This window comes from Bicyclus anynana, chromosome 20 (assembly GCF_947172395.1).
Source record: "Bicyclus anynana chromosome 20, ilBicAnyn1.1, whole genome shotgun sequence".
NCBI classification, from domain to species: domain Eukaryota; kingdom Metazoa; phylum Arthropoda; class Insecta; order Lepidoptera; family Nymphalidae; genus Bicyclus; species Bicyclus anynana.
This window is the reverse complement of record NC_069102.1, coordinates 3362291-3375278: the sequence shown is the minus strand read 5'-3', so window position 1 is coordinate 3375278 and position 12988 is coordinate 3362291. Positions and strand designations below refer to the sequence as shown.

The following is a 12988-nucleotide window of genomic DNA, read 5'->3' as shown; positions in this document are numbered from 1 at the left end:
AGAAATGTCATTTACCTACTGCATGATATCCACGAAGGGCACCGGATGACATTTGTTACATAGAACCTCAATTTCGTATATGTCAACTCTCAAGTTAAGAACATACGTCAGTGTTAGTGAATTAGCCTGCATTATTGAAGTGATACTTTTCTTCAACGTATTTATCCGATGAGAATCTGCTAGTCTCGTCAACTAAGAGCACAAAAAAGTAATTCATATATTTTATTCGCTGTTCACGGTAAGCACGCGCGACTGTCGCGTTACACTTGCGCCGCGACTGTGACGCATTAACCAGCTGGTTTATAAAACACTCCAGACTAGTGATATTGAAAAAATTAAACTGATTAGATATGTTCACCGTCTAAAGGTGGAATAATAATAATTACTATTCATCTATTGTATCGACGTCATAGACTATCAGATAAATAATATAATTCCGGCTTTATGAGATAACGATAACGTCTGGTATAGGGTCTAGTATGGCTATAGTAGTGTGGATTCCGTTTGGATTGCACAGTATATTCGCAGTAGCGGGGACGCGCTGCGCTCTCGCCACAGAGTAGCGCGGTATTACGCTACGCGACTGTCTTGTCTTAACACTCAATAAAACGCTCATTTAACTAACAGGATAATATAAATAATGAAACTAACCTCACAAAAAATATATTGACTGTGTAATGCGACGACTCAACCGTTTGTACATCAGGTCTGGTGTAGTTGTAGTAGTGTTTCGCGTGCGACACAGCCGCCACAGCGGCTATTCTGTGCGAGCTGCCCATGGCCCAGCCGAGCGGGCTACGCTGCGCGCTCGCGCCCACGCTCGCCACCACACACAAGTGGCACCAGCGTCGCCAGCGATCCACAACCGCTCGGCGCGGCGTCGCCCGCGCGACTGCCGCGTCTGCCGCTCTTTACCGTCGACCGTCGCGTTGGACGCGTTCTTTTTTCAAAATTATTGTTTTAACGTTCAATCTTGGCGCTATCAGCTCGGTTTCGTTGTGCCGCTTGTAAGGCACATCTGTAACAATACATTATATAAAATTAATGAAAAAGAAATAAAAAGTACCTATCAGAATATCTATGTCTTGCAAGTTGTTTTTATTTAGTACATTTATTTTTCAAATACCTGCATTAGCAAATTTTATTATTGGAGTATTTTGAAGAATTACAATTTTCAGTTGTAGAATTTTAATTTCACTTCAGTACAATTTCAATACTTCCGTAGATATTTTTTTTTAACTGAACACCGCAAGGTTTCCAAACGCATGTTACATTGTTACAGCGCTAATGAAGTGTACTTTTAAAATTGGATAACCGTGATCAACATTTTAGTTCATGTTGTTCTTTACCAATAATGTTAATTGTTGTTGGAGTGCCTTATTACCATTCCCGAGAGCGCTACATGAATACAATTAGCGGATGTCGTCTTCAGACGGACAACTTGGCAATTTAACTCTGTTATTAATGATCTGTTTGAGAAAATGTTTTATTGTTTTTTTTTTATCAACATTATATATAGCTATTTTAGCGGTATTTTTTTCAGGGCTAGGCCTCCCTCATGTTAGGAGAAAGGATATGCTTAGACCAACGATTTTATACTATTAGATATCTTATAATACAAAGACACCGCAAAATCCGAATTTAACTACTCTACTGAGCGCACACATGCATAATTTTGTGTTTGCTTACATTATATATTTATTAACCGACTTTAAAAAAAAGGAGGAGGCTGGATGTTAGAGAGCAACATATAACTACTTTTTATACCGCAAAATACCTACATGGTTCTACGCGAACGAAGTCGCGGGCGTTCACTAATCTATACTTACATAAGGTCTTATTATAAAGCTGAAGAGTTTGTTTGTTTGAACGCGATAATCTCACGAACTACTGGCCCGATTTGAAAAATTCTTTCAGTGTTAGATAGCCCATTTATCAAGGAAGGCTATAGGCTATATTTTAGCCCGTATTCATACAGGAACGGGAACCACGCGGGTGAAACCGCGCGGCGTCTACTTATTCTGAATAAACGCTAATACAGATTATGCGGATGGGCTTTTCAAACAGTCTTTATCCTTTATGGTTTCTATTCAGCAGCTGGCGAACTCTTCTTATACTTTTGCCTAGAACTTGAGTCTAGACAAAGGGCATTTTAAATTCTTTTGTGAATAACTTAACCGACAGAGAATATTGACCTACTGAAATCTTTAGAACTTTTTATAGACTTAATTATGTAACATGTATTTATAAAAGTCGGTCTAATGAAGTTCTTTGTGTTTTAGACAAAAGACACAAGAAATACGTTTTGCAAAGACACAAAAAATACGTTTTGTAAAGACACAAAAAATACGTTTTGTATCTTATATTCTATACTTATAATAAATCTGTAGAGAGGTCAATTCTGTACATGAAATAAATTTCCAAAATAACTATCAGGGGGTGATTAGTGATCGATACTGATCCCAAAAATACAATCGGTAAAATTGTCGTCTGTCTGTATGTTCGTTATAGAAACAAAAACTACACGACGGATTTTAACGAAACTTGGTACAATTATTCCTCATACTCTTGGGCAGGTTATAGTATAATTTCATCACGCTACGACCAATAGGAGCAGAGCAGTGAAGGGAAATGTTGGGAAAACGGGAGAAGTTACTACATTTTTACAGCGATACTACTGTAAGGGCTGGATTAAAGAGCGGCGGACGAAGTCGCGTTCATCCGCTAGTCTTTAATAAAATACAAAAATATTAGAGGAAGTTATAAAACAGCTGCCTTGTTGGTCCAGCGATTGATCCCGGAGTTGGGAAGTTGGCAGTGTTTACTCCCCGAGCTTCGGAGAGCACATTACATAGGGAAAAGATAACCATAATCCCGCCAGGTCACATTTTAACAGCTTGGTAGGTCTAAACTCCAAATCTCGTATGGAAGGTAGGCTGTTAAACTAGGCTAAAGATGATAAAAATCAATTTTTAAATTGTATCTGTCTGATCATCTAATAAGGGTTATAGCAGAAACTACTTGACGGATTTGCATGCGATTTTTACAGATCAGATTATTATTGATGAAGCCTAAATATAGGTTTTATTTCACAAATATCATAAATATAGAGCGAAAAGTTACTTTAAATTACAACGAAGTTAATGCAGTCAAAATCGCTTCACATGTATTCTATCAAATGCTAATATTATAAAGAGAAAAGATTTGACTGTTTGTTTGTTTATTTGCATTGAATAGGTTCCGAAACTACTGAACCGATTTGAATCTTTTATTGTTGAGAAATAACTAGGCTATATTATATTCTACGGGAACGGGCACTACGCCGGTGAAACCGCGTGGCGTCTGCTAGTCATTAATAAAGTAAACCGATTTATATGATGAAATGATTATGATAATGGAATGCGTAGACAATCCATTTCAATAATTATTCGATATCCATCGTTCGTACATTACAACCATTCGTTATTACTTTAATAATCATTCGAATGTGACGCCATTAAAATAATTTATAATTAAAAAGAATCATATTCGCACATTTTCATTACTACGAACATAGTTATTTAAACTTTCTATCCATATATTATTATTATAGTAGAATTAACCAAACAAAAATATAATGAAATAAATTTAACCAATTAAACATAATAATACTTGTATTTTTAATTCTCCTTCCTCCCCAATTAATCGTTAAGATTGTTATGAGTAAAAGCACCTAATTAATTTTAAATAAATTCACACCTAATTAAGTTATTCATATAATTACGAAAAAACATTTTTTAAACTTTTCAATGACTTGTGTTTTATGTAACTCTAACAAACGAAACACAATAATTAAATTATAATTAACACAATAATATAATTATGTACTTTTGATTTTATACGAAACATTTACAGAACAAAAAACTATCAAAGTAATTTGATTATAATATACGATAAATATTTTAAACAATATTTACCTGCCAATAGCGTTCACATAACTAAAGTCATTAAAACTTTTCAACATATTTAACTTTATATAAACGGTATGCAGATTATTTACTAAACATTTAATCTCAGACAAAAATTTAATAAATAATTATGTACCTGCATAAAGCATACAATCACATAACTACGTAGTCATTAAAAGTGTTCGACATAATATTCGTATTTTACGTAAATTCGATAAACCGAACGTATTTGTACACGTAACGATCGCAAAAGTTTGCGACAAAACGCGACGACGTCCTGCGCCGACGAGGCACGGTAACCGAATGATTCCTCATTCCACCCCCAACCCCTGTGCGCCAAACATTCGACATTCGCCACCAACATTGGCGCCAACATTCCAAACCTCAAATACATCGCCTTGAAAAGTGAACTGGCTTTTTAAACTTTATTTCCGGATAGGAGTGCCGAAATTGAATAACTTCTACGGATATCTATAAATGGAGGAAACTGTAACTGAGCTAGTCTGTGTACTTTCATTTCACATTTATTTCCGGTAGGTCGGAAAGTTTTATATGAAATTCCTCGACTTCTGTATTTATTTAATAAAATCAGATGGAAGATTTTTTGCTTTAATGTTTGATAGAGTCTAAGCAGGACTTGGATAGGAGCTGCGATAGCCCAGTAGATATGACATCTGCTTTCAATTCGGATGGCGTAGGTTCGAATCCGGTCACTGACACCTCCAATTTTTCATGTGCATTTTAAGAAACTAAATATCACGTGAAGGAATAACATCGTGAGCAAACCTGCATACCTGAGAATTTTCTTAATTCTCTGCGTGTGTGAAGTCTGCCAATCCGCATTGGGCAGCTTGGTGGGCTATTAGCCTAACCCCTCTCATTGTTAGAGGAGACTCGTGCTCAGTAGTGAGCCGATATGGGTGTTAATGATGAAGTAAGATTTTGATCAACTTGGTCATCGTTTGTGTTCGGTTTTACCTAAGTTGATTTTTTGCTTCATGTACATATTTTACAAAAAAATATTACGAATATGAGTTGATGATTTGCGTTTTTGAAATTCGCAAAATGGCAGATTCAATAGATTAATGTTTTAATATCTTATTCTGCCAATCTTTTATCTTTTTTCGTATCTCTTCTTAGGTATTTACGTTACTCAATAGACGGGCAATATCTATCAGATGCAAAGTAATTTAAACCCTTTTTAAAATCGTTGAGAATATTTTGTATTTGGCACCTACTCTTTCGATCGATTTACAAATTCATAGCTTTTTTTTTCTGTCCCTTTTATATCTCGGTACTTATTAAAACTGAAAAGATCTCACGATGCTATCATAATTGTACCTTTTGGAATATTTGGCCGGCTGGGCCGATTGAGGTTTTCTTAATTGGTCCAGGTCTGGCTGGTGGGAGGCTTCAGCCGTGGCTAGTTACCACCCTACCGACAAAGATGTGGATTTTCGTCCTCCTCCTAACAAGTTAGTCTTCCATCTTCCATCTTAGATTGCATCATCACTTACCATCAGGTGAGATTGTAATCAAGGGCAAACTTGTAAAGAATAAAAAAAAAATATTAAAAATAATTTCATTATTAAAAAAAAATCATTCGCTTCGAATTAAGAACCTCCTCTTTTTTTGAAGTCGATTAAAAAGAAATTATAATTAAAAATATGCATGGACATATAATTCTGAATATATTAAAATTTACACAAATTCATTATAATATTTGACTCACTACACACATAATATGTCCTATACAATGTAATCGGAACGTGTACGAACGAAAATACACGGGGTTTTTTATATAATAATAGGATTAGTATTAAAAATCGTGACAACAAACTGATAATGTAATCAATTATTATTTATTATATGATATCATTGTGAATGTATCGACAATCGTGCATTTCATACAAAATATAAATATCAGTTGTATTTATTTAGGAAAATGAAGTAAACGCGAGCGAACGCTTGATCCAATACACACACCAACTTGGCGTTAGTTGGCCGTTTGGTTCCAAACCGTGAACTTTGTTGTCACTCCGCCTGTAGCCGTCCCCCACGCCGCAAGGTACGTACGTTCCTTAATAGCCTCAAGTCACGCGATTTTCAACCTTATTTCAAGGACGTTTAGAATAAAGCCTCACACATATCACTAGTTAAAGTTCGCACAAGCATGCCAGATAGTATGAAGTGTATAGAATATTTAGTATGTTAAGCGCATGCCGTTATATTTATTCATTATGCATGCGGATATTTTGTAACTGTTCGGAGGTATAGAATACACATTTTGATAGCGAATGTTGTAATATCGTGGTGGTAATACTTGAATGAAAATTGACAGGTCACGTTAACTGTCTTGGAAAATGTGCAAAAAGTGTCTGAATAAATATTCTCACTTTGTTGTTATACTAGTAGTTTCACCCGGTTTTATTTTTAAATAAGATTTAATTTAACATTATTTGACCTACTTTCTTTTCAAATGTCGAATTTTTTGAGCTTGAGCCGGTTCGAGGGCCTTACTATTTTACATATTCAATTTATAATCGTGTACAATTCGATACCGACATTTTTATATACATCTTAATATATAGGTAAATGCGTAAGGTCAGGCATCACGAAATCTCGAAAACCGCTTAACGTACAAAGATGAAATTTGACATGGAGGTAGTCTATAGTTAGTAGATATACGCTAAGAACGGATTTTACTATAGGGCCGGATTAAAGAGGTCTAAGGACGGACGAACTCGGGGGCGTCCGTTAGTAATTATATAAATGACATTTTGATTTTATCACAACCTTATCCGCTACGATAATATGCTATTTATCTCGTACTGACAATTGGAATTTTTGAAACTGAGTTGCGATATGCAACTATTCGCACATGTGACCTCACTTTCGTGTCTAGTAACTGTATGCAAGCAATATTGCAATGGCAAAATGCCATGGCGACCCAACTTGCTCGTCCTGACTTATAGTCGTGTAGTGTATGAAGGCCTTTATGCTACACGCCCTGCTATACAATCTGATATCAAATCATTTGATGCTCTATGGTGTAATTTTGATTCTATTTTTAAAACACATGTAAACATTAATTATTTACGCGGAACAAATGTTGACAATATCGTAATATGAATTTAAACGTTAACTTAAAACGCTACATAGAATTTTTTGCGTTTACATCCATTTTATTATAATACTAGACGCCCGCTTCGTACGCATGAAATTCAATTTTTTGCATATCAAACGGGAACCATGGGTTTTCAGAAATGTAAAAAAGTGTATTATGTGTTACTCAATAACCTCCTCTATCTTCCAATGAAAATCCTATTAAAATCTGTCCAGCCGTTCCAAAGATTAGCCCGAACAAAGTGACAGTCAGACAAAAATTGATTATTATGGATTATGCATAAAAGACTTTCAATTACTATTCTTATTTGAAAATTTTATTAGTATCTAAGTATTAAAAACTAGCGCGGATTCACCCTCGTAGTTCCCATTCCCGTGGGAATACGGGGATAAAATATAGCCTTTGTTTTTCCCTGATAATGTAGCTTTCCATTGGTTAAAGAATTCTTCAAATCCCATAATTTCAAACCATATCAAATGTTGTTGCAAACAAACAATCAAATCTTTCCTCTGTATTATTATTAGTATAGATTGTGATGTTGGAAGTCGGTTTTTTGGAAATTATTTCTATTTTCAGTTCCACACAACGTCCCGCTATTTGTCAAGATAGCCAGTTTTTGTTCGCTTTGTGTGGACTCCGGACTCATTTATTTGACGAGCGACATCGTATTTTGAGATATTTTTTGACGTTAAATCAAACCCTGCGACCGACATTTTCTTTTCTTTCTTATTTCGATTTGTAATTTCGTGACTGTCAGAGGCAACATATAAAATGACTTTGTTGTTGAATGAAAGAGTTTTATGGCACACTATCGGACGCTGCCGACTTCATTCGCGTGGACTTTTGAACCCTGATTTTAACCTCTAGAAAGGTAAAAAAATACAAATCATTTATTGCCAGAATTGAATTTTGACGGCCTACATGGCGAAGTGGTATGCGCAGTGGACTTATTATATTTGCAACAGTAGTTCCCAAGATTAGCGAGTTTGACGCAACAAACAAACTTCACCCTCGTATTTAGTACAGACAACTCTCTCGATCCCTTTCTTTGGTCGCTTTGATTTTGGAGAGATTCCCGGATTCAATTCGTAGTCCGGGTCCATTTACAAAATTAATATTTTTTTCGAAAGTGACTGAATCCTGATAGGTAGTTACTATACTTCTGGCAAAGACATCGTCAAACGATTTAGCGTTCCAGTACGATGCCGCGTAAAAATCAGTCCAACTATACTGTAACGATTATACAAATTTTTTCATCAATGGAAAGGAACTGCAACTATGCAGATGAAACCGCGGTATCGACTATGTTAAAGTGAGACTGTAGCCAAGTAGAAAGGCGCTCCGACAAAAAAAAAAACCTTCAGGTTGTTCTAACAAAAAGAATATTACAAAATGCTCTTCTTTCGAGTCTGTTAAATATATTTATGAAAAACTAGCTGACGCCGCGCGCTTTCACCCGCGTTGTTCCCGTTCCCGAAGGAATACGGGGATTTTTTTTTTTCTCTTTATTTGGTCTACCAACAGACATACAAATAATACAATTATTAAACATAAATGCAAGGAGCAGAAAGATAAAATGCAAATCTATTTATAGGTAAACACCGCATGCAACTGTCTAAAACTAAAGTCTAAAATTTATTTACAATATTAATATTTTAAATCATGACTGGTGCGGAAATACACAATTTACTAATTTAATACAATTTAATTTCTTTACCTTAAACAACTATACTAAACTATTAGGATACTTAATCTAAAATACAGAATGGTTAAAAAATACATATATACATATATGGATATGTATATATGTAATATATAACCTATAGCCTTCCTCGATAAATGGGCTGAAACGCTGAAAGAATTTTTCAAATCGGATCAGTAGTTCCTGAGATTAGCGCGTTCAAACAAAGAAACAAACTCTTCAGCTTTATAATATTAGTATAGATACAATACAGAGAAACTATGAACAGAAAATAGCACAGAGAAAAAACTAAAATAAAATTTAAAAGAAAACGTATCGATAGTTTGCACACACAAAAGTAAAATGGACTCCTTTTCATGGACTGCAGTCTGGACTCGATGCAACAATGCACCGAAGTAGGAATTTCAATCTTACTTCTGCTATTGTGGCCGCCATTCAAATAAAGACGCGATGCGTGTGTGTATGCAACTATAGTTTGCATTCAAATTGGTTCGAATAAACGGCGAACAAAATGAAACTTCTCGAAAAAGGCTTAACTGTACTAATTTTTTAAAGATGTTAAGTTTGTGGTATTGTAGGGGGTTATAGTCAGGGATCCCTAGAACGTTTGTACACCTGATTACTAAGTAGCTAATATTTCGTGAGTAGCTTCATCTCGATGAGACGATCAACTTTTTTATTTACGAAAATTTTTGATACTGGTAGCTAACTGAGTTACAAGAAAATTTCAGAGTGTCGGACCGAGATAATGTATCACGCAATTTGTAGGATAATGTGGCTGTTAAATTGTATAACTATAAATTATGCAACAGTAAAAAAAGTCTGGTTGGAGTAGTTGTCTAGTGGAGGAGGGTAGAGTAACAAAAGTTGTTACTAACCAGATATTTTTTTACTGTTTATTAATTAATAGTTATACAACTTAACAGCCACAATGTCCTACGAATTGCGTGGTACGTTATCTCATTCCGACGCACTGAAATTTTCTTTACTAATAAAATACTTTATATTATAGATTTAAAAATTGTTTACATCCCGATCTGTATGTCTGTATGATCATTAAAATCTCTATTTGTTTCTCCATAAAATTTTCGACGGATTCGAACAAGTAAGATAAGCTTAGTGTAAACAATATGTTTATAAATTGTACATACTTTGTTTATTATACTACTAATCGCTATTATAAAAAAATAATCTAACTCAGACGAAGTCGCAAGCAATCCTTTCTTTGTTTCGCAGTTGGATCATTTAGTACCTAATAATAAGGTAAAATTACTGCCTCACACATAAAAAGGCACCAGGGCACTACATGTAGCGTCACATAAAACCGTACGTGGTCTAAGAAGCGTCGGCCCTTCTTAATAATTCACATTCATCGATCAGTTAGATACTAGGTACTTTATAAGTGATATGGGCGACCTACTTGTATAATTCCCAGAAAATTATAGTTCTAAATTCGAACGACGTAGCACCATACATAGTGAAAACTATTGCTACGACGTAGCAAATGTCTACGAGGATACGTCTACGATGTAGCAGGCATCTAGTAGCGAAATTCTACTATATTTTATAACTCGACAGTATAATTAATAGTTGATTTTTTTAGTTGATCCAATTCTGTTGTATTGTAAAGATATACTTACATAATAAATTATTACAATTTTCATAATTCGTGATTAGTAAAAAACCTGATTACCCATATGAAGTATTGGATACATACGTGCCCGGTGCGTTAGTATGTAGGGGCAGATATTTAAATTAAATACGTATTATTATTATTATTTTGTGTATTTGTATTTACGGTGCTCACGTAGATTATAAGGTGTGATCGGTTTTTATACTAACAACTATGGAGCAATACCTGATTTTTTTTTATAATTCTATCCGTAAACGAAATTGAATAAGGGATTAGCTTACAAAGGCTTACATAAAAGTCGTTATTTATTAAGTTGTAACACATGAACAACCCGTTAACTCTCATTGATGTAGGATAGGTCACGGCTCGATCAAAAAGGAGCCTGTCCTAAATCAATGTATAGACTGTAATTTGAATTAAGACTTGAAAACACTATTCCTGAGGACTATAATTTTTTTATTTATTACTCGTATAGCAGGTGAAACTGCGAGACAATTAGTATTCCCGTAGAACACCCTATATTTATAACGGAACAGTTATTATGTACTGAACACGACCCAACTTAATATTTTAGATTGAGGCGCGTCAAACATAGCCCACATTTCTCAACGGATAGTGTCGGTTCCCCAGTGACTGACCATATGACGACTAGCGCGTCATAGAGCCACGTCAGCGGTCAATGCCTCATTAGTTATGCTCGCCTGGTACTCTGTTCCATAAGGAAGCTACACACGCCGGTTGCAAGGTATGTACTAGGACCATGCCACGCGGCTTAGACTTTCTCAGTACGACTAGTACTTATTATTGTTAGGCTACGAGTACTATTCCCCATAAATAAGTAACAAGTGTTCCAGATTAAAACAAACAATAATCTGTACACATAAAATAAAATGAAAACAAATCAAAAGAAAAAGATAAACAGAACAAATAGAACAAATCTAAGTAATCACCTTCAAATTGAATTAAATTCAAATCTCTGAAAAATATATACTTTAATAACGAAAAACTCATTTATTTCATTGTGTTCACTAATTTCTGATCACTACCTTTCAAATGTCTACCCTCCTTTTGTAAAGTCGGTAAAAAACATACTTTCGATTACTTCCCCTTTTGGTGTGCAGAAACAAAGAAAATTTTGCACGACTTGACCTGCTTAAAGTTTTCTATTAATATTATATTCGGTGCATTTCATTGACGGCGAAACTTCGTAACAAGTTGCCTTGAATACTTCATGTCCTAACTTTAGAAAACCCGTAGGATTCTGTTGTTTTTTGACGATGTTTTAATTAACTAGCGGACACCCGCGACTTCGACCGCCCTTAGACCTATATTATACAGCCCTATTGCAACTTCCGTTCTTAGTAATAATCGGAGATATTCCGTTACTTTTACAAAATTACTTTACTATTAGCATACTCCTAATTTATATACAATTAAAAAAAACTGTCATCAGCCCTATTCCTTACAACAAAAAACGCTCAGCATTACATAGTACCCACTCCAAGACTCGAATCAACCAACGAGGGAATTCACGCATATCTACTACTAGCGAATGCCCGCGACTTCGTCCGCGTGGAATTCAGTTTTTCACAAATCCCGCGGGAACCATCGATTTTTCCGGGACGAAAAGTAGCCTATGTGTTAATCCATGCTATAATATATCTCAATACCAAATTTCAGCTAATTCGGTTCAGTAGTCGAGGCGTGAAAGAGTAACAAACATGCATATCATCAAAATCATCAGTTTAACACATGGTTAATCCAGAGTAAAATCCATTTCCATTCCAAATTTCAGCCAATCGCTTAAAAATATAATCGCTTGAGTACCCGCAGCGTAAAAGAGGAACAAAAATACTTACACACACTTACACACACACAAACTTTCGCCTTTATAATATTAGTGTGATGTCATAGTAGGATTTATTACTATTATTAGTGGCAAGTTTAAGATGAAGTCTTATTTACGACTGGCCCGACTAGTGCATTAGTAATTTTACTATACGCGGGATATCCAGCAATAAATTTTTTAAGACTTGACCCTTTTTTAGATTAAATATTTTATTATCAGTGCGCATATTTTTTCTGTGATATAACAAAGACAGACGGACATAGCGAAACTTACAGAATAAAGAATGTCCAGAATGAGTCTTTACAAGCAGCGTGGTGAAGCCGGTGAATCCCATGAAAAAAACGAAACCTCACGCGTCTTTTTGACATCCGCATATACAAACGTTTTTCATAATTTATATTTAAAATTTAACGCTAACAACAATTACGTAAATTAATATAATAATCAATAATTACCAATAAAAAGTACCCATCGTACTCTTTAGTTTTAAATAAATAAATAAATAAATATACTTAAACAATTCACATCACTATCTAGCCCCAAAGTAAGCATGCAGAGTAGCTTGTGTTATGGGTGCTAAGATAGTTGATATTATAATATTAATATACAATTATATACCTACTACATATAAATACTTATATAATGTATAAATACACACAGACACTGAAAAACACCCATGCTCATCACACAAATATTTTCCAGTTGTGGGAATCGAACCCACGGCCGTGGA

General features: G+C 34.9%; 2 protein-coding genes across 4 annotated transcripts in view; one reads left to right on the top strand and one right to left on the bottom strand.

Moving 5' to 3' along the window:
• The window catches only part of LOC112052878 (uncharacterized), a 32220-nt gene extending 27412 nt beyond the window's left edge, over positions 1 to 4808 (bottom strand). Inside the window, exons 1-2 of one of the 2 annotated variants that reach the window (XM_024092111.2) lie at positions 3957 to 4808; positions 652 to 1018 (exon numbers count right to left, since the gene is read on the bottom strand). In XM_024092111.2, coding sequence (XP_023947879.2) covers positions 652 to 779 — 128 coding nt within the window. In that variant the 5' untranslated portion in view covers positions 780 to 1018; positions 3957 to 4808. The remainder of the gene's footprint in view (positions 1 to 651; positions 1019 to 3956) is intronic. The other variant, XM_024092112.2, reaches the window with a different exon arrangement.
• Positions 1 to 12988, top strand: part of LOC112052876 (probable beta-hexosaminidase fdl) — a 118357-nt gene that overhangs the window by 89302 nt on the left and 16067 nt on the right. The gene's annotated exons all lie outside the window — the stretch shown is intronic.